Source organism: Polypterus senegalus, chromosome 4, assembly GCF_016835505.1.
Source record: "Polypterus senegalus isolate Bchr_013 chromosome 4, ASM1683550v1, whole genome shotgun sequence".
In the NCBI taxonomy this organism is placed as follows: Eukaryota; Metazoa; Chordata; class Cladistia; order Polypteriformes; family Polypteridae; genus Polypterus; species Polypterus senegalus.
The window spans coordinates 182,756,460-182,778,847 of NC_053157.1; the positions used below are offsets into that span (position 1 = coordinate 182,756,460).

Sequence of the window (22,388 nt, forward strand, 5' to 3'; positions counted from 1 at the left end):
TGATATCTTCAACACTCCTTTTAATAATTACAATTCAAAGAGATTTTTGAGCACTTAATTGGACTTCCTTTAATTGACATTTCTTATGTTCACCCTGTTAGACTTATCATTAAAATGTATTTCTGTTCAGTTGCTTTGTGGGTCATCACAGTGGCAGCTAGAAAAGGTCACTTTGGTTGTTATGTTTATTATGCATATGAGCTGGTGTTTACTGTCACCACTGCAATTTAATATGAAGAGGAAAGCAACACATTTGAAGGTTTTCTCAACTTTGCTTAGAAAAGACAGAAGACATTTCTTGAGCATCCACTTGTTTAAAAAAATTTAACCATAATGATTCTGGACCATCCTGTGATATTCAAGTTAGTTTGTAATTCTGTCTCGTGTCTTTACTTATACCAACATCTCATTATCACCAACAGCATTGTTAGATTCCTGTTAAAGAGGAGGTCTTTTTCAACTGTGCTGCTATGTTACACTTTGAGTTGTGGTCAGTTGTTGAATTGAGCTTCGAAGCAGTCTCTTCAAATGTTTTTCAGAAAGATTTTAAAACAAAGCAATTTTATAGCAATATAGACTTTCATGGCAGGTAAATTTGCTTAGAAAGCACATGAATAAACTTGGAAATATCGGCACACATTTCATATCACAATTAATGTCAAGAAATGTATACAAGTAGATCCTTGGATTGCGATTAACTTGGTCTGCGAGTGTTTTGCAAGACGAGCAAAAATTTTTAATAAATTTTGACTTGATAAATGAGCAAGGTCTTGCAATACGAGTAGTATGTATACACTTTGTCTGCCGAGCATCACTTGATCACAGCTGAGCCGATGGTTCTTCTCTCTGCAGGATTGTGGGCAATCGCCTCCCATTCTCGGGCCCAGTCAGCATGCCTCACTCATAGAGTCAGCATCCGTAGGAGCATATACTGTTTACTATAGAATTGTGACCACGTGTGTGCATTGTAACATGTGAGTTTCTGTCTTGCACCCCTAAACACGAAGCTGAGTCTCATTACTGCTTGAAACAGGAACAGCATGGTTATTTATTGTAGCGGGATCTGCCACTCTCCTATACACAGACACAGCAGTCTGGCAAGGTCGGGGCCAGGTTAGTGGCCAAGTAATACTGTTCCCTGTGCATTTATAATGTTCCTTGTATCACCCATCAATGGCAGGTGCTTATAGCATGTCTGCGATTTTTTTCAGATTTGCTTTGGGACGCTCTTCCACATATTGCCCAGTTGGATGGAATCCCAAAAGAGTTTTGAAACTCACTTACACCAGCCATGATTCTTTTCAAAGGTTAAGTGCAGGTTAATTTGTTTTATGTATTTTTACATTATATTTTGTATTAATCATTTTTATTTGAATAGTTTTGGGTTGTAGAACGAATCATCTGGGTTTCCATTATTTCTTATGGAGAAATTCGCTTTGATATACGAGTGCTTTGGATTGCGAGCACGTTTCCTGAATGAAATATACTCACAAACCAAGGTTCCACTGTAGTTCTGTTAAAAATTAGATTCTCTGGATAATAAATGTTTGGAAAGCAAAGTACTATTTACTATTTATTTAATGGACTTTCAGCAAAGTATTTGATTATGGTGGTTCTATGCAAACGTTTCAATTTTTTCCACCTATAGTTTGCTTCAGATTTAATAATATTTTGTATTTTGCCTTAAAATCATTGGAAACCAGCCTGTTGGACTAGAAGTTCAAATGTCTGGTGTTATACCCATTCAATATGTGAGCTCAGCTGAAATTTTCTTGCTCAATCAATCTCTTTAGATTGTTATGTTTGTTACAGTGTAAGAAAACTTGAATACTGATAGTAACCCCTGAGTTTGTTTTTTTTTTTTTTTTTAAAACGGAAACAGTTTGTTACTGCATATTCCATACTAGATAATAAAAGGTTTTTTTATTTACGGTTATCATTATTGGCACATGTTAAAGTGAAACACTTAAACTTGCATGCATCATGTTGCCACTCTCCAAAGCCATGTCTGTTTTTACAAAGTATTCTTTGCAATGAGTTTAATTAGAGCACCAGAGTTGTAAAAGTAATAAAATCAAAGTTAAACCTGTGAAGGTGTCTGCTGACTACTGTCAGTGATTAGGAAATGAAGTATGCTATAATCAAGTCCATAAATGAGAAGGAGGTTTCTGAAACCTTATGTACATAATAAAGGCACAGGAATGATGCAGCTTCACCTTACTTAGCATCTGCATAGCAAATGCATAAGTGAATGAAAGCAGGAGTGAAAGAGATATACACTAATAAGAAAAGAAGTTAAGACCTTTTAGAAAATTCCACTGACCACCTGCTGCTCTGGGATTTTCACAAAGGATTTCTTAGGTGATCCTTTTAAAGCTCACATTAGCTGGCACTCTGAAAATTAAGAGCAGTTTTCTTTAATTTCTTCAGCATTTATATTCTATTTGCACTCTTCAAATCTGCAGTGCCTATTTTTTCAAAGTGTTAGGGATATTTTGAGTTTTTAAAACTGAATTTGAATTTGAAAAACTATGGAAAAAAACGAATTTGTTGTAAAATAATGTTTAATACTTGCAGCTGCTAGATAAATTAGAGAAAAATACACCCAGAAACTGCTTTTACTGCAATGTGCTTTTTACTGCCATCTTGTGGTAAGAAAGCAATTGCTATGTTAATGCATTTTATGCTGATATTTTCCAATTTGCTTAATAGAGATGAGATTTGCATGAGAAGATGCTAACTGCAATGTTATGAGCTAGATAAAACGCTCTTTGGAATGGGCTACCTATATTACTATACTAATACAGACTATTTAAATACATCTACTCTCAACAGATGGTGTTTGGCAGTTCATAAAATTGAATACTATCTGGTGATGCTCACTGTGATATCTGAGCTTTCCTGACTTCTGCTGTGTATTAAAATGCAGTTATTCTGAGGTGGTGTCTGTGAAATATGTTTATATGCATGGGTAACATAGCAGATTCTGTACCATTCAAGAACTTTTTTTCTCATTCTTTTTGCATGAAGATTTGAGATACCACAGAAAAACAATACTTCAGAAACAAAGTTCCAAAAAGGGTAATTGAACCAGCTTTTTTATTGTATCGGTATTACCGAGAAAATCTGCATTACTTTGGAAGGTACAATCATACATGAGAAAAACGGTAGTAAAAACTACATAAAAATTTGCCCAAAATACTGATGATTCATACCGCATCGACACATTTTAAAAAGAAAAACAGCAGAAGTCATGTCTGGAAATGCTTTGTCTTTGCACAGAATTTCAGCATGCGAGTACAGAAATAATATTTGTTATTTAAAAATGGCAAAACACACACAGACTAAGTTATTGCCACTTATGAACTTAGTTCAGAAACAAATTTGTATGTGCTTTGAAGCCGAAATAATTATACCGTAATCGTTAATCTTGTATTGGCACACCTTTTGTAAGAGGAGATGAAAGGGTAAACATTCATTCTCGGATTGTAATGCTCACTTCTACAAATGTCCATCAGTCCAGTTCAATTGCATTTCACTGTTGCACATTGAGGACTGTGACCCTGCATGAATCCAGTTACTTCTGTTAAGTGTGAGAACTGCCCCGCATACAACAGTTGCAACAAGTAAATATCGACGCAAGATTCAAATGAAATACCAATTTGGCTTGTCGACAACGATGATGATATGAGTTGCTCCTTGTGTTAACACCAAAATAAAATGTATTTAGTGTTTCAGTGCTTTGAAGGACAAGGGACATCTGCCTGTTAATATATGTTAACAGAGACGAGAACAGTAATTGCCAAAATGGCCAGTTAAGAGGACAAGTAAAACAGAATACTTTGCTGTTAAATTTGAAACTGAAAACATAGAATTTGTGTCATTCATTTGGCTTTTTAAGGCAAGCTGCTGTTCATTAGTATAACTCATAAGTAAAAGCACCTCATATATTTGAATTGTACATTGAATAATGTAATGCACCTAACATTTATACATTTTTTGAGTGTAGGTAATGGCAGCCCAAGTACTTTTCTAATTCTGGGTTTGTACAAAGGCTTAAGTAATAACATAATATGATTACTCACGCAAGATATCTTGAAAACATCAAAACAAAGGCTGTATATCAGGAGTTGTGTTACAAAGTATTCATGTAAAACTGACAGGTTTTGATTTCGCACAAGAAGCTTTAAAGTTGGAGAAATGTTAAAAAAGGGGGAACAGATTTAGAAAATTAAAGCATCATGGGTTTCTGACATTTTAAACTTAAATTAATTTGACTTATTTGTTAAATATTACTCAGTATTCGATAATATTTTTAACCATCTAAAGATGCAAGTATAAAACCTTAAAAGTGTATTGTTACAAAACCCAGTTTTAAAGACTACTTTTAAAATGGAAATACCCAGAATTTTTAATTCACTAGTTCAACAAGGCATATAAAATAATATTTGAATTTTTATATTTAGTATGGATTTCAAGCAATACTTTTTAGGCACTGGACAAAAAATGTCAGGATAAATTTAGAATGTGAGCATGATAACAACATAAATGAGCTGTTTATGATGATACTATTCTTTACAAAGGTTATGCTGAAATCCCCCTAAAATTATTAACCCTGCTTGTTGTTACCCTGGGGGGATTCCCACCTTTGCCACACTTTAAAGTTCAAGGCCCTGCATTGTTTTGATATTTGTGAATGCCAATACTTGCTTACTTAAATGATAGTTTGGTAACTACTTGATGTATATACAGTATTTTAAAGCTATTGTTACTGTTAGTGTTTATATATTTTATATTGCATTACAAAAAAGGAACAATATCATTCACTTCAATAAGGGAGGTACTTCAATTAAAAGCCATCAAAATGGATTTCTGTTTTTGCCGTAGTATTGAAAGCTATTGAGTATCATAAAATTTCACTGGTATCAGCATTTAAAACAAAAATTTTTGTATCATGAAATCACTAATGAAGGTTCCACTGGCGTTCCCCCTGCAGTGGCAACAATTTGAGTTAGACGGTCAGGTTCATTATGTGGGCTTCCCTCTAGCATTCTCAGGGAACTCTCAATGTTTTTGTCTCAGAGGTTATAGTCCTGAAGACAACTTAGTTTAGTAAACCGCAAAAGTAAGCAGGTATAATGTGACTGCCAGAGTGGGGGTCTCTCTATAAGGAAGGTATATATTGGGATTATATACTGCCCTGTAGCACCTTTCCTCCTAGCGGTTACTTGCCAGCTGGGCAATATCTGAGGGATGGTAATGGATTGGTTGGAAAGAATTTAAGCAATCTTTTTAACTGTGTGAAGAAGTCTGCCATTATTTTTATGACTCTCCTTTAATATGTTCTTTACAAGTTGGTGTAGTTTCCTTCTCTAACATTAGGAAAAATGTTCAGAATTAATTAGTTTTAATATAAAACACTCTGTTGAAATTAGTATTTTTAATTTTCTTTTGTAGTTTCTCAGAACCTGTGCAGATGTTTTCAGACTGGTGCCCTTCTTGGTTTTCATCATTGTTCCGTTCATGGAGTTTCTTCTGCCAGTAGCACTTAAACTGTTCCCTAATATGCTCCCTTCAACATTTGAAACAAAGTCCAAGAAGGTATGATATAGCTGGTCACGTTTTTCTTGTATATTGCAAATGAAGTTAATTGGTGACTCTGTAAAACAAAGAAGCATAGATATGTGCATTAGTATGCCCATGGGTGTACTGGAAACTAATCCAAGGTTGGTTCAAGGCTTGCTTCTAAAGCTGCTGGGATAGGCTGTGCCCTGTACGACCATCAACTTGACAGATGGTTTAGAAAATGGTTGAATGAATTGGTATTATACCAAATACCAAATTTTAACACTTCACATTACTTCGCAGTCGCCAGTTTTATTGTCCAGATATGTGCAAAAATATTACACAGCCTCATTTCATCTCCTCTTCATACTGGCTTTTCCTGGTGAGGGTTATGGTGGCAGCAAGCCAGGTAGGTCAATCCAGACTACCTAGTCACCAACTACAGAATCAAGCTCTTTCTGGGGAATACCAGGCATTCCTGAGCCAACTGGGAGGGAAATTTCCTCCCACATATCCTGGGTCTGCCGCAGGGTCTCTGCCCAGGATTCCTAGGGTAGTTGCCAGGGGGGCATCCTTAAGACACGTCCAAACCACCTCAGCTGACTGTTTTCAATCCTAAAGAGCAAGTGACTCTATTCTGAAGCTCACCTGAATTGTTGAGCTTTTTGCCCTATTACGGAGTGTCAGACCAGCTACACTTGCAAAAAAAAACTTCATTTCTGCCACTTGTTTTCATAGTCTCGTTCTTTCCATCATTATCCACAGCTCATGACTATAAGTGAGGAGAGGGATGTAGATCAACTGGTGAACCAAGAACTTTGTCTTTAGACTTGGCTCCTGCTTTACCACTGTGGACTGGTGCAGTGCCTGCAGAACAGGTGCCGGCACTCCAGCCTGCTTGTTGATCTCATGTTCCCTTTCTCTGTTACTCGTGAACTTGAACCTCCACTAAGAGCAGTTGTTCCCTTCTTACCTGGAGAGAGCAATACATTCATTTCTGAAAACCATGACCCCATACTTGGAGTTGCAGATGGTACTCCCAGCTGCTTCACACTTGACATTGAATCACTCTAGTGCATGCCAAAGGTCACAATCAGATGAGGCAAAGAGGATGACATCAGTATAAAGCAGCAAAGCTATGCCTAGCCTCGCCAACTAGACACTGTCACATCCTCAGCACAGTCTTGATATTCTGTCCATGAAAACTACAAAAAGGAGTGGTGAGAAGATACAGCCTTGTCAGAGTTTGACATCCACAATAAACAAATTTAACTTAACATCAATCATTTGGACACAGATCTCACTGCGTTCATATATGGCAAAGTTGCCCTGTTGCCCCATATTCCTGCCATGTGGCATGGTCAAATGCTTTTTCCAGACCTCCAGACAGATTCTTGCATATGCCTAACCTGGGAGTCTGAGGATTGTAATCCCTCTGTAGTTGGCACATACCATCTGGTCCCCTTACTTGCTTATGGGGATCACCACAACAGTCTGCCAACATTGAAAAGATGCGTTAGCCATGCTATACCAGTAATGTCCAGTGTAGTTGAAAACACTGAACATTGTTGAGGTATTACACAGCCATTTAACTGTATTTGTTTAATTATTTGTATAATTGTGTGATATATATTAGTAGTTTATTAGTTGAAATGTAAGTACTGAAATTGACCTAGAAGCACAAACTGACAATAATCAATATGGTCTTGTTTGTTCAGGAGGAGCGATTAAAGAAAGAACTCAGAGTAAAGCTTGAAATGGCCAAATTTCTTCAGGACACTATTGAGGAGATTGCACTTCGCAACAAGGCTGCTAAGGAACATGTTTCTGTGGAGTTTTCCTCTTTCTTTCAGAAGGTGAATATAGCTAATTGTAAGCATTTTTGTGCAAAATACACTCCTAAACATTATCAAAATTAAACATTCTCAGATTTCCATTATTTACCAATTTTTTAGGTAAACCATGGAATAGATCATTTTTGTTAGGTTTTAATTAGATGTACCATTGGATTCTCTCATCTGCTTGGGCTGAAAGTCAGTCAGTTTATCACAGACAACTGATGGCATATATGGAATGCATTTATATGCCTTAAACTTCTTTTACTTTGGTTTACATTCAGTTCCATTTTAAAGATTGAAAATGTATGCTTCTGTTATGGAATTCAAAAGAACTTTATTGTTGGAAGCATGAAAAAAAATAGAATTTCCATTATTGTGACAGATTTTGTTATAAGCATTTTAGAATCCTGATTAATGGCTAAAAATACATAATGAAAACTGATCCATGCAGCAGGCTTTGTGTCCATTTATACTTGCTGTACTCTTATCTGGGTGCCTGCTTAAGCATCTACTGTATGCTGCCTTGGGTATTGAAGACTTGCATTTTGTTTTGTATCTTCTGACTCATTATTGGCTAATGCTTAGTTAATAAAACATACTTTGTTTTTTTTTTTTTCTTTAAGCTTGAGAATGCTGATGCTAATATATACATGTTTTTATTTTCAGATTAGAAACTCCGGTGAAAGACCCAGCAATGAAGAGATTATTCGTTTCTCTAAGCTTTTTGAGGATGAACTGACTCTGGACAACTTGTCCAGGCCTCAGCTGGTTGCTCTCTGCAAACTACTGGAGCTCCAATCTATTGGAACCAACAATTTTCTCAGATTTCAAATAATAATGAAATTAAGGGCCATTCGTGCAGATGATAAGGTAGATTGCAAATAGTCAGGGATAGGCTACTTCACAGACTGGGTCTCAAACCACTCTTTACACGATTTGGTTAAAATTGTACATGTTACATTTATGTAGTAGAGTTAAACTTTACTAAAGGAGGTATTAAATATACAGACTTACTTCTACAGTATGCTCAACATATTGTTTCAGAGAAGAAATTTTTAGAAGTGAATTCAAGTCTTTTCAGTTTTACTATATGTATTCTGTTCTATGAAAATTCTTTTAAGTCCTAGGACAAGTGTTTGGGAAAACTGCTGTTTGTACACTTGTAGATCAAAGTGCAGAGTAATGGGTATTTTTTTAAAAAATACTTCATTAATGAGGGGTCTAGCTGTAAGCTTCACTAATGAAGATTACAAACTAATCATTCAAAATTACCAAAAGACTGATCTTGGAAATTAATTGCAAAAACAAGTTAATAAAATGCTGCAGCTTTACATAGTGTATCTGTAGTGACATGATACCAGAATTAGTGTGGGTAAAACAAACAACTCTTCTTTGATAGTCAGATTTCAACTTTTGCCTTTGAGTAAGACCTTTTTAAAATACTTTTAGACTATATTCAAATAGAGATCTGACAGCTCTAATTAGTATGATAGTCACAATTCCTAATGAGCAGTGAGGATGACTTATGGAAATAACCGCACCCCATTTTATTTATTTATTTATCCCCTTCCTAATTGCAGCACAGGCAGGTGAAGTGACTTGCTCATGATGTCAGTGGTGGGATTTGAACCCACGACCTCAGTGCAAACCCTTAACCACTGAGTCACACTGACTGCTGCAGGTTTGTTTAATTGGTTACTCAAGTTAGCCCCATGTGAGAGTGGGTACATGGGCATGTGGGCCCTACCATTGCCCCTCTGACTGAGTGTTTGCTGCCTTATGCCTAGAGCAGTCGAGATAAGCTGCAGCCCACTGCAACCCTGACTTGGATTAAGTAGGTTTAAGAACATTATAATAATAGATGAATTAAGGAAATACCTTATTAATTATTTGTAAACTATTAATATTGTTAAACATTTAGTTAAAGACAGCACAATTTAAAGTGCCTTTTAAACAATTTTATGTTAACATTTTGCAAGGCTATATGTTTAATGTTGTACCAGTTTTTTTTGTTTTTTTTTATAATTGTTTTTCCAATTTTTTCCTTTTCGTTTTTAATTTGACTAATTTTCAAGTAGCTTTAAAGAGTTGTTATTCTAAAGTACTTTTTTTTTTTTCAGCTAATTGCAGAGGAGGGGGTGGACAGCTTGAATGTAAACGAGATACAAGCAGCATGTCGCGTACGAGGAATGAGGGCACTAGGTGTTACTGAGGAGCGTCTCAGGGAGCAGCTGAAGCAGGTAGGAAGGAACAGATTTATTAAGACATTTAAACATGATAACTCAACCAGGAAGTTGTTAAAAAAATTAAATTGCTTTTTGATCATGCTGTGATTAAATAGTAGTAAATTCTTATGAATCAATGTACAGTAGTTTGATTTAGTAATTATAACTAAAAATGCTGTCTTATATTTCAAGTGGCTGGAGCTGCACTTGGACCAGCAGATCCCTACATCTCTACTGTTGCTTTCTAGAGCAATGTATCTACCCGACACTCTGTCTCCAGCTGACCAGCTGAAGACCACACTGCAGAACCTGCCTGAAACAATGGTATGTGTTCTGTTTCTATAGTATCAGTTTTATGAGACCTAAAAAAATTATGCTGTAATTTATATAATGGAAAAGTTTAATTTTACCAGAACATGGGGTACTTGTTGCTGCCTTTGCAGAGCATTTTTGTTTAAGAACACAGTGATAAATTACAATAAATAAAATCACAATAAAAATATGTAAAGTACTAGAACAACAAATAGAACCCTGGTACTCCGATAAAAGGGAATGGAAAACAATGGATGGTTTAAAATGGATGGGAGTAAGAGTTTGTCATATTTGCAGAAAATTAGTTTGTGGTGGTATTTGCCCTTTTGTCTGTAGTGAACATGACAGCAATAGCGTTTTATGTTGTTAACAGTATAACATTGTCAGGCCTGTGGAAGCACATTTTTACTTCTTGAAAACTGTACACCCACTGTGGTGTTTGTTTTTTTTTTCTTCTTCTTGAACTTGTGTTAACTATTTAAAGACCCAGGATTGTCAGCATCAATGAAATCTTGTAGTTTTTCACAAAAAATGATGAGAGATGTTTTTATTATCGAGCCTTGAAAAATTCTTTGCGTAAGCAGTTTATTAGGATCTATAGTGTGAAGATTGGCATAGGCTGGAGTAGTTCTAAGCGATATTGACAAAATTCAGCATTACAGTGTTTACCCAGTTTATCACAATATTACGATTTTTATCAGTATTTAACTATATGTTAATAAGGATAATAATGCTGTGCCTCCAAATCACCAGTACTCTATGTTAAAAAGGTGTATGGTAAACTTTACACAGTATTTAACAATTTAACCAAACAAAAAAAAAAAAAAACTACTTCCAGAAACATAATTTGCTTTTCTTTACTTTTTGTATTATAAGCTATTCTTTTAAAACATTCTTAGTATTTCCAGACATTTTAATAAAATCATTCAGCAAATGACATTATAATTTATTTTTACTGGACACTACTTAGAATATTGTAAACTAGCCAACCCGCGACGTACCATACACCACATAATCAGGCCGGTTTTTTAATGATTTTTAAGCAAAGGGAGAAAATTAACATTTGAAAAATCGGTAATGTAATAAATCAGCAAGAAAAGTAACATTGTAACCATGCACGGAATGAACCAACACACAGTCGTCCGTGACTGAAAGCTGGCGGACCGCCATTGCTCATGTGCCCACCTCCAACTCGTCACTTGAGTTGTTGTCGTCTTTGCACAGTCCAGATGCACCTGTGACTCACGTAGACTTTCCGTGTTTCTGCAGGAGCATCTAAGAAGACGCATGTTTGTCGCGGATGCGAATTGCTGTATGTAGCGTGTAAAACAGTTTGCTATGGTGCACGCGGTCTTGCGTCGTAACCGAAAACTCGGTTTTTAAAGACTGCTTACTTCATTGTGTTTTAACCTCAGTTGTAAAGGATTGTTTTAAGGATCCCATGGGATACCCCTCTCAAAACCGTTTTACACACTGCATATGGTGATTCACCTCCGGCGTGGCTCCTTCCTGTGTGCGCCATAGGTGTCTTACTTGTCGGCGGCTCAGTGAATCCACGCCCCTTCCGGCGTGCTTTCCATGGTTGTCTTGCCTTAGTGAATTATATATATAGATGTGCAAATTTGCAAAAAAAAAAAACCACCTAAAAACTGCTCACTCATATAGACAGATGCTGTAGGTCTAATTCTAGTGCAGACATAGAGATCATGTGCCTTTTTTAACTTGGTATTCTAAGAACTATCTAAGGTTGTGGGACAGAAAGACAAGCTTATCTACATTCTCAGGCTTAATTGATGCTCTATCCTGAGTTACAATATTTTCACCTGTGCTGAACGTGCTTTCAGATTGGGCACTAGTTGCAGAATATATACATTTCTTGGGAAGTGACACGCTTCAGGCAAATTGGTTTTCCATCAGTGTAGAGCAGGGGTTCTCAACGTCGGTCCTGGGGACCCCCTGTGTTACAGTTCTACAACTGCCCTGTCTTAAACTCCCTGCACCCCGTTTGCTTGTTTAAACAGTCCTCATCTAACCTACTCATATGCCTCCCCAGCATTCTGGCGGTCCCATTTGTTCCAAAAATGTTTCCAGTGCCCCATAAACCTCTATATACCCTTCTATCCTACACCACGATTTGAGCCATGCGCTATGCCTTCTAATTTCCTCAGTTTTACATGGACTAGTGCATGGCACAGGTAGAACTTTGGAGTAGACTACCTTGTCATTTCTGTTCCTTTGCTTAGCACCTAACTCTTTAAATTAACATTGCAGAACTCGTAGATTACCCTTACAGTATCTATTTCACATGTCCCAGCATTGACAATGACAACTGGATCCACTTCAGCTCTGATGAAGAGCCTATCAACCCTTCCAAGGAGGTCTCCCAACTATTTACTTGGAAGGCAAAACGCTGTGTGTGATTCTCTGTCTCTAGAGAAAATCTGTGCTTCAACCCCTCTCATGACTGAGTCACCCATCTCTACCTGTCTAATCTAAAATCTCCTCTTGCATCATCAATTCGCTACTATAATGCAAGCCAGCTAACTCCTCCTCTTGTTTAATAAACCTGAGCTCGAGATGCTAGATCAGCTGTCATTTCTTGTAGATGTAGCCTTCAAGTCATCCTCCAGAAAGCTCAACATTCAACAGGAGTTGCATTGCACTGGACTCATTTTTAGAATTAGACTTTAGATTACTAAACATCTCAACTATTTTTATCACATTCACATTAGTTAACACCTTCTGGCTCTTTAAGCTCCTGTATTACTCTCCCTAGTTAACACCTTCTGGCTCTTTAAGCTCCTGTATTACTCTCCCTCTCAGCTGCCTGCTGTGTGTCTTTCTTTGAAGTTGTAAAATTACTTTTTTGCTGTTTGTCTGTTTTTGTTGCTTTGTCTCTTTTCCTATATTTCTGCCCACTTTTTACAGACTCTACATGTATACCATTTGTATCCATTACTATAAATTAAACTGTAGGCTGTAACCTTCTTAATTGTGCTAGCTTTCTTGTCAGTTAGGAATTGTCACCATTTCCATCTTACTGAGAACTTGCTTACTGATATCATCCACTAGTTATTTACTTTTCTGCTTGTAATGCTACATGCACCTGATTGGCTCTCCTTCACTAGATGAAAGTCTTTGTAACCACTGAGTGCCCCTCTTAATCACTTTGAAGTCAACTGCCCACTTGTATTTAAAATAAAATGCTTTCTTCCTAAGGAATGAATGCTTATGTCCTAACTTTTTACTAATGCTAAGACAATACTTTCCGAGTACTAAATGGTGCTCTATCTAATTATTCTTCGTATGCCTTAACTTCTTTCCACTAAGGAATCGCTGTTACTTTAAACAATACGATGTTATGACACTGGTTATTTGCTTACAGACTTACTAGTTTCAGCTGCTTCTTTCTGTCCTGCTTTGCTTCACCTTGCCTTACCAATGCTTGTTTTCAATACAAGTAACAAATAACTTACCAAACACTTCCCCAAACACCCAACTACTTTTGCTCCTGTGCATGTGAAGAAAAAGCAAAACAGTTTCAACTTATAAAGAGGAAAAACCTTTAAAAACTCCTGCATGGCTCCTTGGAGGAAACCGAAAAACAAACCTGTTAGGAACAAAATTTGTATTCTATTTAACTCTCACATAGCAGTAGTACAACACACATGACACTGCTTCCAGTTAAGCTCATTAGGATGATGTCAGCACATCTCTTTCCCAATTTGGCAAACTCAGTCTCCTATCTGTTCTCCAAAGTTTGCTTTTCTATAGTTATTGTCAGCTAGTAAGTGTGTGCTACCATTTATAGGCAAAAGGGTGGCTTGAAAACAATTTAGGGGATAGTGTTTTGATTATGAAATTGATGTAAAAAGACTTAAAGTCTTAATATATCTTTAAAATGCATTCAAGGCCATCATTATGAAATGTAATTTCTAAATTGACCAAATTTACTTTGTCTAAATCAAATTTGAGTCTGAAAAAATGTATGACTATGGTAGTGCTGGGCAGTATACCGGTTCATACCAAAAAACATTTTTTTAATTTTTTTTTATGATATGGATTTTTCTTATACCGGAACACTGGTTTAAATAGCCTAAACAACGTTCGGAGTGTGGTGCAGTGGGAAACTGTTTAAAGGGGGACCTTTTCACTGCTGTACGGCTAAACAGCATGCGATGGAGTACATGTGTTAGTGGAGGTATTGAGCGGTGAAAATGGACTGAGAACATTCCTAAACGGAAGCTGTAGCAGACGATAAAGTTGAACATGATGACACAGAAGAACTTTTGACAAGAAAAGGTGCCGTGTCTGAAGATGGTTTTAAAAGGTCGGGTGTGGACCATTATGTTCAAATGTGTGAATACTGTTTCGAAACTACTGGATAATACTGCAAGCCAAGTTGTACTTGTTTTATTATTATTTTTTCAATACTGTGTAATGTACCTGGTTATTGTGTAATAGTATGACAACGCTGGTCCCCTACAGACTCCCTCTTCTCCCACATGGGAGTCTGTTGAACCAACACCGTCAATAGTTATGAACGAGATGAGCTGAGAAAACTCATTGACCCAGGGGATGGTGGAAAGTGCTCAAGTGCTTTTGTTAAAAACAGTCAAAAGTAAAACCAAAAGTGCCCATTGTGCAGTGTTCAGAAAAATACAGTACTCAAATAAATAGCAAATCCATAAAACCAGTGAAATGTGGGGATAAAATCCATAATAAATAAATCCGTTAAAATAGAGGTTAAAATGCAGTCTCTCTCCTCGCCCGATCGCAGCACACCACCTTCTGTCTCCACGGTTCACCCTTCACTTGTGTTGCTGGTGGAGCCTTTGCAGCACGAACTGCTTTCTGCCAGGCCATGTCTTGGCTGCCGCCACACTGCGCAGCCAGACCGTCCGAGGTCGGCGCACTTCCCGTCTTCCTTCGCGCTCACTCAGTCGCTCCTCCAATCCATTGGGAGGTCTTACATTTCGTTTGCCCCACTCTACACGCTTAATCAGTTGGGTGAACCAGCCCCTAGATCGCCTCAGCCTGTGCTCCCTGACAGAGCCCCAGCTCGTGCTGCCTTCACCTTCCTGGTGTCTGGATAGTCTCTCATGACTGCCTTTTCCCTTCTTTAACCTCCTTGTGTTCTCTCTCTTCTTTTTTCCTTCCCCCTATCCTGCTGGCCCATACGTCTCCGTGGGCGCAGCGCCATATTATTCACACGCCGTAGTATTGAAACAATTGAGAATGATCAGGTGCGACTCGCCACAATCACCTCATCATCTCCCTGCAGTCGAGCCCACGGAGACGGAGTTAAAAACTGACCTTTTTTTTTTTTTTTTTTTTTGAAGCTGCGGACCCAATATACCACAAATAGCATTATACATGCAAGTTGCAGTTTTATTATTTATGTATATAGCTTAGCTTGAAGCAAGGTCCATATTAATGCAATTTGCCTTAATGACGGTTCAGTTGATAAAGATGTCATCACCAAGTTGCACCTTCACCTTCAACTCTCTATATCTATCCCGAAGCTACCCCGCACAATAACTTTTCGCAATATCAAGAACATTAATTTGGACTCTGTTCGATCCAGTATTGAATCACATATTGCCACTCCTAATTTAACTACCACTGATGAGTTGATTTTGCATTATAACACCAGCCTTCATCATATTCTGGATTCTCTTGCCCCTTTTAAAACAAAGTCTGTTTCATTTTCCCTCTCTGCCCCCTGGTTTACGCGAACTTCGTCTCATGAAAGCGAAAGGCCGGCAATTAGACGACTTTATAAAAACTGGGCTCGCGGTTCACAAAGATATGTATTTCCACCATCTTTCACATTATAAGGATTGTATTAATCAAACTAAATCTGCCTACTATTCTAATATAATCAGCATGAATGAAGGCAACACTAAATCATTGTTCTCACTCCTCAAACGTGTCACCCAACCCCCTGATTTGTGGCCATCACATCTCTACTCTTATGCCTTTTGTAATTCTCTGATGTCATTTTTTATGAACAAAATTGAGTATCCACCACTACCTTGCTTTGCAATCCGCTCACACTACTCCTTCTGAATTCTTCCCATCTACTCACCCTTTTTCTTTCTTTCAACTTCCCTCCACCTTAGAAATATCAGATATAATCCTTCATTCTAAGTCATCCACCTGTCTGCTTGACCCCTTACCTACATCACTTGTCAAAGCCTGCCTTCCATCTCTGCTCCATATTATATCTGCTATTATCCATTCTTCTCTTTCAACTGGAATTGTTCCTGCTTCATTCAAAACTGCTGTAGTAACCCCAATTTTAAAAAATGGCCGATCCATCTAATTTTAACAACCTGCGTCCGATCTCTAACCTACCTTTCTTATCCAAAATCCTAGAAAAAGTGGTAGCCAAACAGCTCCACTCTCACTTATCCCTGAATAACCTGTATGAACAATTCCAGTCTGGTTTCCGCCCACTCCATAGTACAGAAACTGCATTAATCAAAATAACTAACGATCTTCTCATGGCAGCAGACTCCGGCTTACTCTCTATCCTCATACTACTTGATTTGAGTGCGGCTTTTGACTCCATTTCTCATTCCATTCTTCTCAATAGACTATCTTCCATTGGTGTCACCCACAATGTCTATAACTGGTTCACATCCTACCTTTCTGGCGCTCCCAATTCATACAGCTCAAATCATTTTCATCTCACTCTGTATCCGTTACCTCAGGAGTGCCTCAAGGCTCTGTCCTGGGCCCCCTTCTGTTCACCATCTATCTCCTTCCTCTGGGCAATATTTTCAGGAAATATAATATCCATTTCCACTGTTATGCAGATGACACCCAGCTTTATTTTTCAACTTCACCCACAATCACCCTCCCACCTACCACCCTTACTGACTGTCTGGCCGAAATCAAAAACTGGTTTACATTTAATTTTCTTAAACTCAACAGTGATAAAACAGAGATCCTTCTTATTGGTACAAAATCCACATTATCCAAATCCCATAACTTACCTATTATAATTGATAACTGTACTCTATCCCCCTCCTCTCAGGCCAAAAGTCTTGGTGTCATCTTGGATAATAACCTCTCCTTTCTTTCACACATCAATACTATTACACGATCTGCCTACTTCCACCTACGTAATATCAACCATCTCCGCCCCTCTCTCACCCCTCACTCTGCTGCAGTTCTTGTTCATAGCCTTGTCACCTCTCGCCTTGACTATTGTAACTCTTCTTTTTGGTCTCCCTCAAAAAACTCTTCACAAACTTCAATTAGTCCAGAACTCAGCCGCCCGTATTATCACGAGATCTCCTTCTACTCACCACATCACTCCTGTTCTGCATCAACTTCACTGGCTCCCTGTCAAGTTCCGCATCGAGTTTAAAATCCTTCTGCTAACCTTTAAAGCTATTCATGATTTAGCCCCCCCATACCTGTCTAACCTTCTCCACATCGTCACCCCTTCCCGTACTCTTAGATCATCCTCCTCAATTAAATTGACTGTTCCTCCCGCTCGTCTTTCCACAATGGGGAACAGAGCTTTCAGTCGTTCTGCCCCCTCGACTTTGGAATGCACTGCCTCCTGAGATTAGAAACATTAATTCATTCTCTCTGTTTAAGTCTTCAGTTAAAACACATCTTTTTAAACTTGCCTTCTCTATGTAAACACTGTACTGTATTGTGTGTTGGGTGTTGTGTAAAGTGTATGGTGTCCTTGAGTGTTTGAAAGGCGCCTATAAATAAAATGTATTATTATTATTATTATTATTACCTGTTTTATTTTGTTTTGCTGAATACTGTGTAATGTACCTGGGCTTGACGTTTTGAAGTAATAGTATTATTACTGGAAGTTGCACTATTTATTTTATTTTTCTTATTTATTAGTTTAAATATTATGCAGTTTAATGATGGTAAAGTTGTTTAAAAAGTCACTTTAACGTGTCAGTGGACAGGGATTGATAACATTAACAGAAAGTGTAGTTGGTTTACAAAAAATATTTACTGTTTCATCCTTTTCTAAGACATGTTAAGTGCAATACAACTTTTGACAAGCACCTCTGGATATTTTACTAAGTCTAAATGCCTCTTTGATTGGTTGACAATATGTTGACAAAATTTTAGTTTTAAGTTGTTTGCAAAATTTGTTCAATAAAAAGGTTCTATATTTTGACTGCAACTGTCATGCATTGTGATTCCTTCTCTTTATTAGTGCCTCATTAGTGCCCCCCTCCTTGAAAACTATCTCTTTATGGGACCATGCAAACCTATATTAATACTTGTGTGTACATTGAAATATATTTTGTTTTTACAATGTACAGTTTTCATGACAATGGAATAGGTTATTCTTAGCTAGTCTACTGCAGTAATTGCAGTGGAAAATGTGGTTAGCTCACGCATGGGAAAAAAATACTGTCGAATACCGTGAAACCGGTACAATTTTGAAAAATACTGTGATATAGAATTTTGGTCATACCGCCCAGCACTAGACTCTAGGTAAGGAGGAGAAAAATCAATGAGGCCACCAGAACACAGCAGCAGATCTGTAAGACTAGCAGGTATTTGTTTAAGGACTGGTTAATGTTTGCGGTTTGTGATAAATGCTGGCAGTTCATTAAAATCATGGGCTTACTGCCAGAGTGCCAAGAATTACTCTTGTTTGAGAGATAAAAATCACAACTGGGGAGGTTATTAAGACATCTAATGAAACAATGATGTAACTTTTATGTGAAATATAGACATGGTAAGTTTCAGGTTCAGATTACTTTTATTATCCTCATAAGTAGGAATTTGTTCCCGATGACTCCATCCAAAACAATCGCAAAAACAAAGCAAGAGAGGCATAGTTAAGAAACGAAAAAGTAAACATCCCTGTCTGACCTACTCTTAGGACTGGCCTTTTGTAAATCTGTTGAATGCCTTTTAGAGTTTAGAGTGGCCCAACACACCTTAAACTAAACATGTTTCAATACTGTAATCTGTGACATTAAATCAAGCACAAAGGTGCTTCTGCAGACAACTAAGTGGATGATGAGTTCCTTTTTATCTGCAATTTTTCATTTTTAAATTATTTTTGGGAAAAAGAGTCATTGACAAACAATAATTACTAAGGAAATTGTTTCTAGTAAGGTTCAAAAATGACAATGGTCAAAACAATGTATGTGGAGAGTAGTGCTTTGTGGGCCAGAGACAAGGACATTAAGAAGGAGGCATAGGCAGTGAAGTATTTGAAATGTGGGTATTATGACAAACTTAATAGGTAACAGGAATTTCTAGTAAAGAAAAATTGTTCACTGATTTAATCAATCAGTCAATTAACAAGGCTTTATTTTATGTACTAGCATTCTTAACATATACCATCACAGGACACGTTACATAATAAACAAGGATTTAATAATAACATCAGGCTTTTTGTATGGAAAACGCAGAAGAAAAACATTAAATGAAGACTGATTATAATAATACTCAACCAGAAGATGCAAAAAGATTGATAATATATACTTCTCTATATTTCTAAGAAGATCATATTGTAGCTGCGTTTTCCCAAAATTACCAAAGTTCAACAGCTTCAACTCAAAAAATGGGATTCAACAAAAGCCTGGTGCGCAGAAATGATTCCACAGAAAAAATATCTTCATTTTTAAAAGTTTAGTTAAGTTTTAAAGTAAAACAGTTCACACAAAAAAGGAAAATTAAAATAACAAAAAAGGAAAAATTAATGTTAAGAATAGTTCAATTCTAAGCTTAATCTTGTTACACCTCAAATAGTTACTATTTACTTAACATTTCTGAACCATTTCAAAACGGTCAGAAAGCTGTATGCTTATCCCATTTCTAAGTTTAAAATTAATCTTTTAAGCTAAACAACAACTGAGCTTATGATCACACTATTTCTCAGTTACTGTAAGAAGGTTCTATCTCTTGCTAACTTATAGGGGGAAAAGACTATACCATAAGTTATGACTATGAAAGAAATTTGTTATATTCAAATGAAGCAAACATTAATATGAGTTTAACTCAAAACTTGAACTTTCCAAGATTGGCTCTTACACATATTAAATATACATTTTTTTTCTTTTTTGGCAGGCAAAGGAAGCTACTATCATGGTAGCAGAAGTAGAATGTGGAAAGGTGGACAACAAGACTAAGCTGGAAGCAACATTGCAAGAAGAGGCTGCTATCAAAAAGGAAAACCAAGAACGGGAAATGGAGAGGCTAGCAGATGCAGCTGAAAAGGCTAAAGAAGTTCTACAAGTTGCTGCTCGAGTAAGTTTTGTAAAAAATATTCAAAGTTGATAGAAGCATATAGGTATGAAGTTGCTACTGTGTTGTATTGGTAATTTTTATATTTTATTTAAAAATGCATATCAGTCATGTGAATTAACACAAAAATTACCAGAGCCTACCATATCTGTCCCACCTTAAAATGCTTCACACCTTTTCATCGGCATCTTTTGTCTTTTAAATATGTTGATAAGCAGCAAACAGCAAGCAGCCTGCTATCATATCCCCCACCCTGCACAGTTTTCTCAGCTCAAGTCTATTTACCTGCGTGTCAGTTGCTTAGAGTTGTATAGAGTGAGAATCAAGCAAAATGACACCTTTTATTAATACTATATCGTTATTGGGAACACTTGCATTTCATGTATGTTCTGTGAATACAAGCGATCTATGCACAGTAAACACATTGTTAAAACAGAAAAGTTTTTCATGTTTTAGTAATAATTGACAAAATGTAGACATGAAGTGTATAATGTGTGAAGCCTGAATTTCAAATATCAAAGAAACACTTTCACAAAAGGTATAAATATAACAGAACAAATGCGCTTCCATTCAAAAATATAACTGCAGAAAAACAACCCGCGTTAGGGTGTTACATTGACATGCAGTTGCTACGACCGCTTCGGTGGTGCAACAGTATCAGTTGATATCAGTTTTTGACTGGTAATCAAATCTTCACGGGTTAGATCCCAGAGGAGTCCGTTTTGAGAAGTGAACTGCTCATATTCTTACTATTTTAGAATAAAAACATACATTTGATTCCAGTCAGTAACAGCTGGTGTAATTTTTTATACTCGTAAAGGTTAACTTTTTTTTTTTATTCAGTTTTATTCTGTCAGCCTCGTTCACGATCCAAAGTCCCAAGCCCAACCTCCAGCATTTGACACTACTGTTTTCACATAGACGCGCTATATCAGAGGTGTGAAAATATATATATATATATATATATATATATATATATATATATATATATATATATATATATATATATATATATATATATATATATATATATATATATATATATATATATATATATATATATATATATATAATATATAATATATAATATATATATACATACATACAACCGGATTCCTGGAAAGTTGGACACTAAACAAATTGTGAATAAAAACTGAATGCAATGATGTGGAGATGGCAAATGTCAATATTTTATTTGTAATAGAACGTAGATGACAGATCAAACGTTTAATCCGAGTAAATGTATCATTTTAAAGGAAAAATATGTTGATTCAAAATTTCACGGTGTCAACAAATCCCAAAAAGTTGGGACAAGTAGCAATAAGAGGCTGGAAAAAGTAAATTTGAGCATAACGAAGAGCTGGAAGACCAATAAACACTAATTAGGTCAATTGGCAACATGATTGGGTATAAAAGAGCTTCTCAGAGTGGCAGTGTCTCTCAGAAGCCAAGATGGGTAGAGGATCACCAATTCCCACAATGTTGCGCAGAAAGATAGTGGAGCAATATCAGAAAGGTGTTACCCAGCGAAAAATTGCAAAGACTTTGCATCTATCATCATCAACTGTGCATAACATCATCCAAGATTCAGAGAATCTGGAACAATCTCTGTGCGTAAGGGTCAAGGCCGTAAAACCATACTGGATGCCCGTGATCTCCGGCCCTTAAACGACACTGCACCACAAACAGGAATGCTACTGTAAAGGAAATCACAGAATGGGCTCAGGAATACTTCCAGAAACCATTGTCAGTGAACACAATCCACCGTGCCATCCGCGTTGCCAGCTGAAACTCTACAGTGCAAAGAAGAAGCCATTTCTAAGCAAGATCCACAAGCTCAGGCGTTGTCACTGGGCCAGGGATCATTTAAAATGGAGTGTGGCAAAATGGAAGACTGTTCTGTGGTCAGGCGAGTCACGATTCAAGTTCTTTTGGAAATCTGGGACGCCATGTCATCCGGACCAAAGAGGACAAGGACAACCCAAGTTGTTATCAACGCTCAGTTCAGAAGCCTGCATCTCTGATGGTATGGGGTTGCATGAGTGCGTGTGGCATGGGCAGCTTGCATGTCTGGAAAGGCACCATCAATGCAGAAAAATATATTCAGGTTCTAGAACAACATATGCTCCCATCCAGACGTCATCTCTTTCAGGGAAGACCCTGCATTTTTCAACAAGATAATGCCAGACCA

At 37.1% G+C, this 22,388-nt stretch overlaps 1 protein-coding gene across 2 annotated transcripts in view; it reads left to right on the forward strand.

Annotated features, from left to right (window-relative positions):
* Positions 1 to 22,388, forward strand: part of letm1 (leucine zipper-EF-hand containing transmembrane protein 1) — a 90,957-nt gene that overhangs the window by 18,616 nt on the left and 49,953 nt on the right. For both annotated transcript variants that reach the window (XM_039751743.1, XM_039751745.1), the window contains exons 4-9: positions 5,458 to 5,601; positions 7,284 to 7,421; positions 8,070 to 8,273; positions 9,524 to 9,643; positions 9,821 to 9,952; positions 20,021 to 20,200. In XM_039751743.1, coding sequence (XP_039607677.1) covers positions 5,458 to 5,601; positions 7,284 to 7,421; positions 8,070 to 8,273; positions 9,524 to 9,643; positions 9,821 to 9,952; positions 20,021 to 20,200 — 918 coding nt within the window. The remainder of the gene's footprint in view (positions 1 to 5,457; positions 5,602 to 7,283; positions 7,422 to 8,069; positions 8,274 to 9,523; positions 9,644 to 9,820; positions 9,953 to 20,020; positions 20,201 to 22,388) is intronic.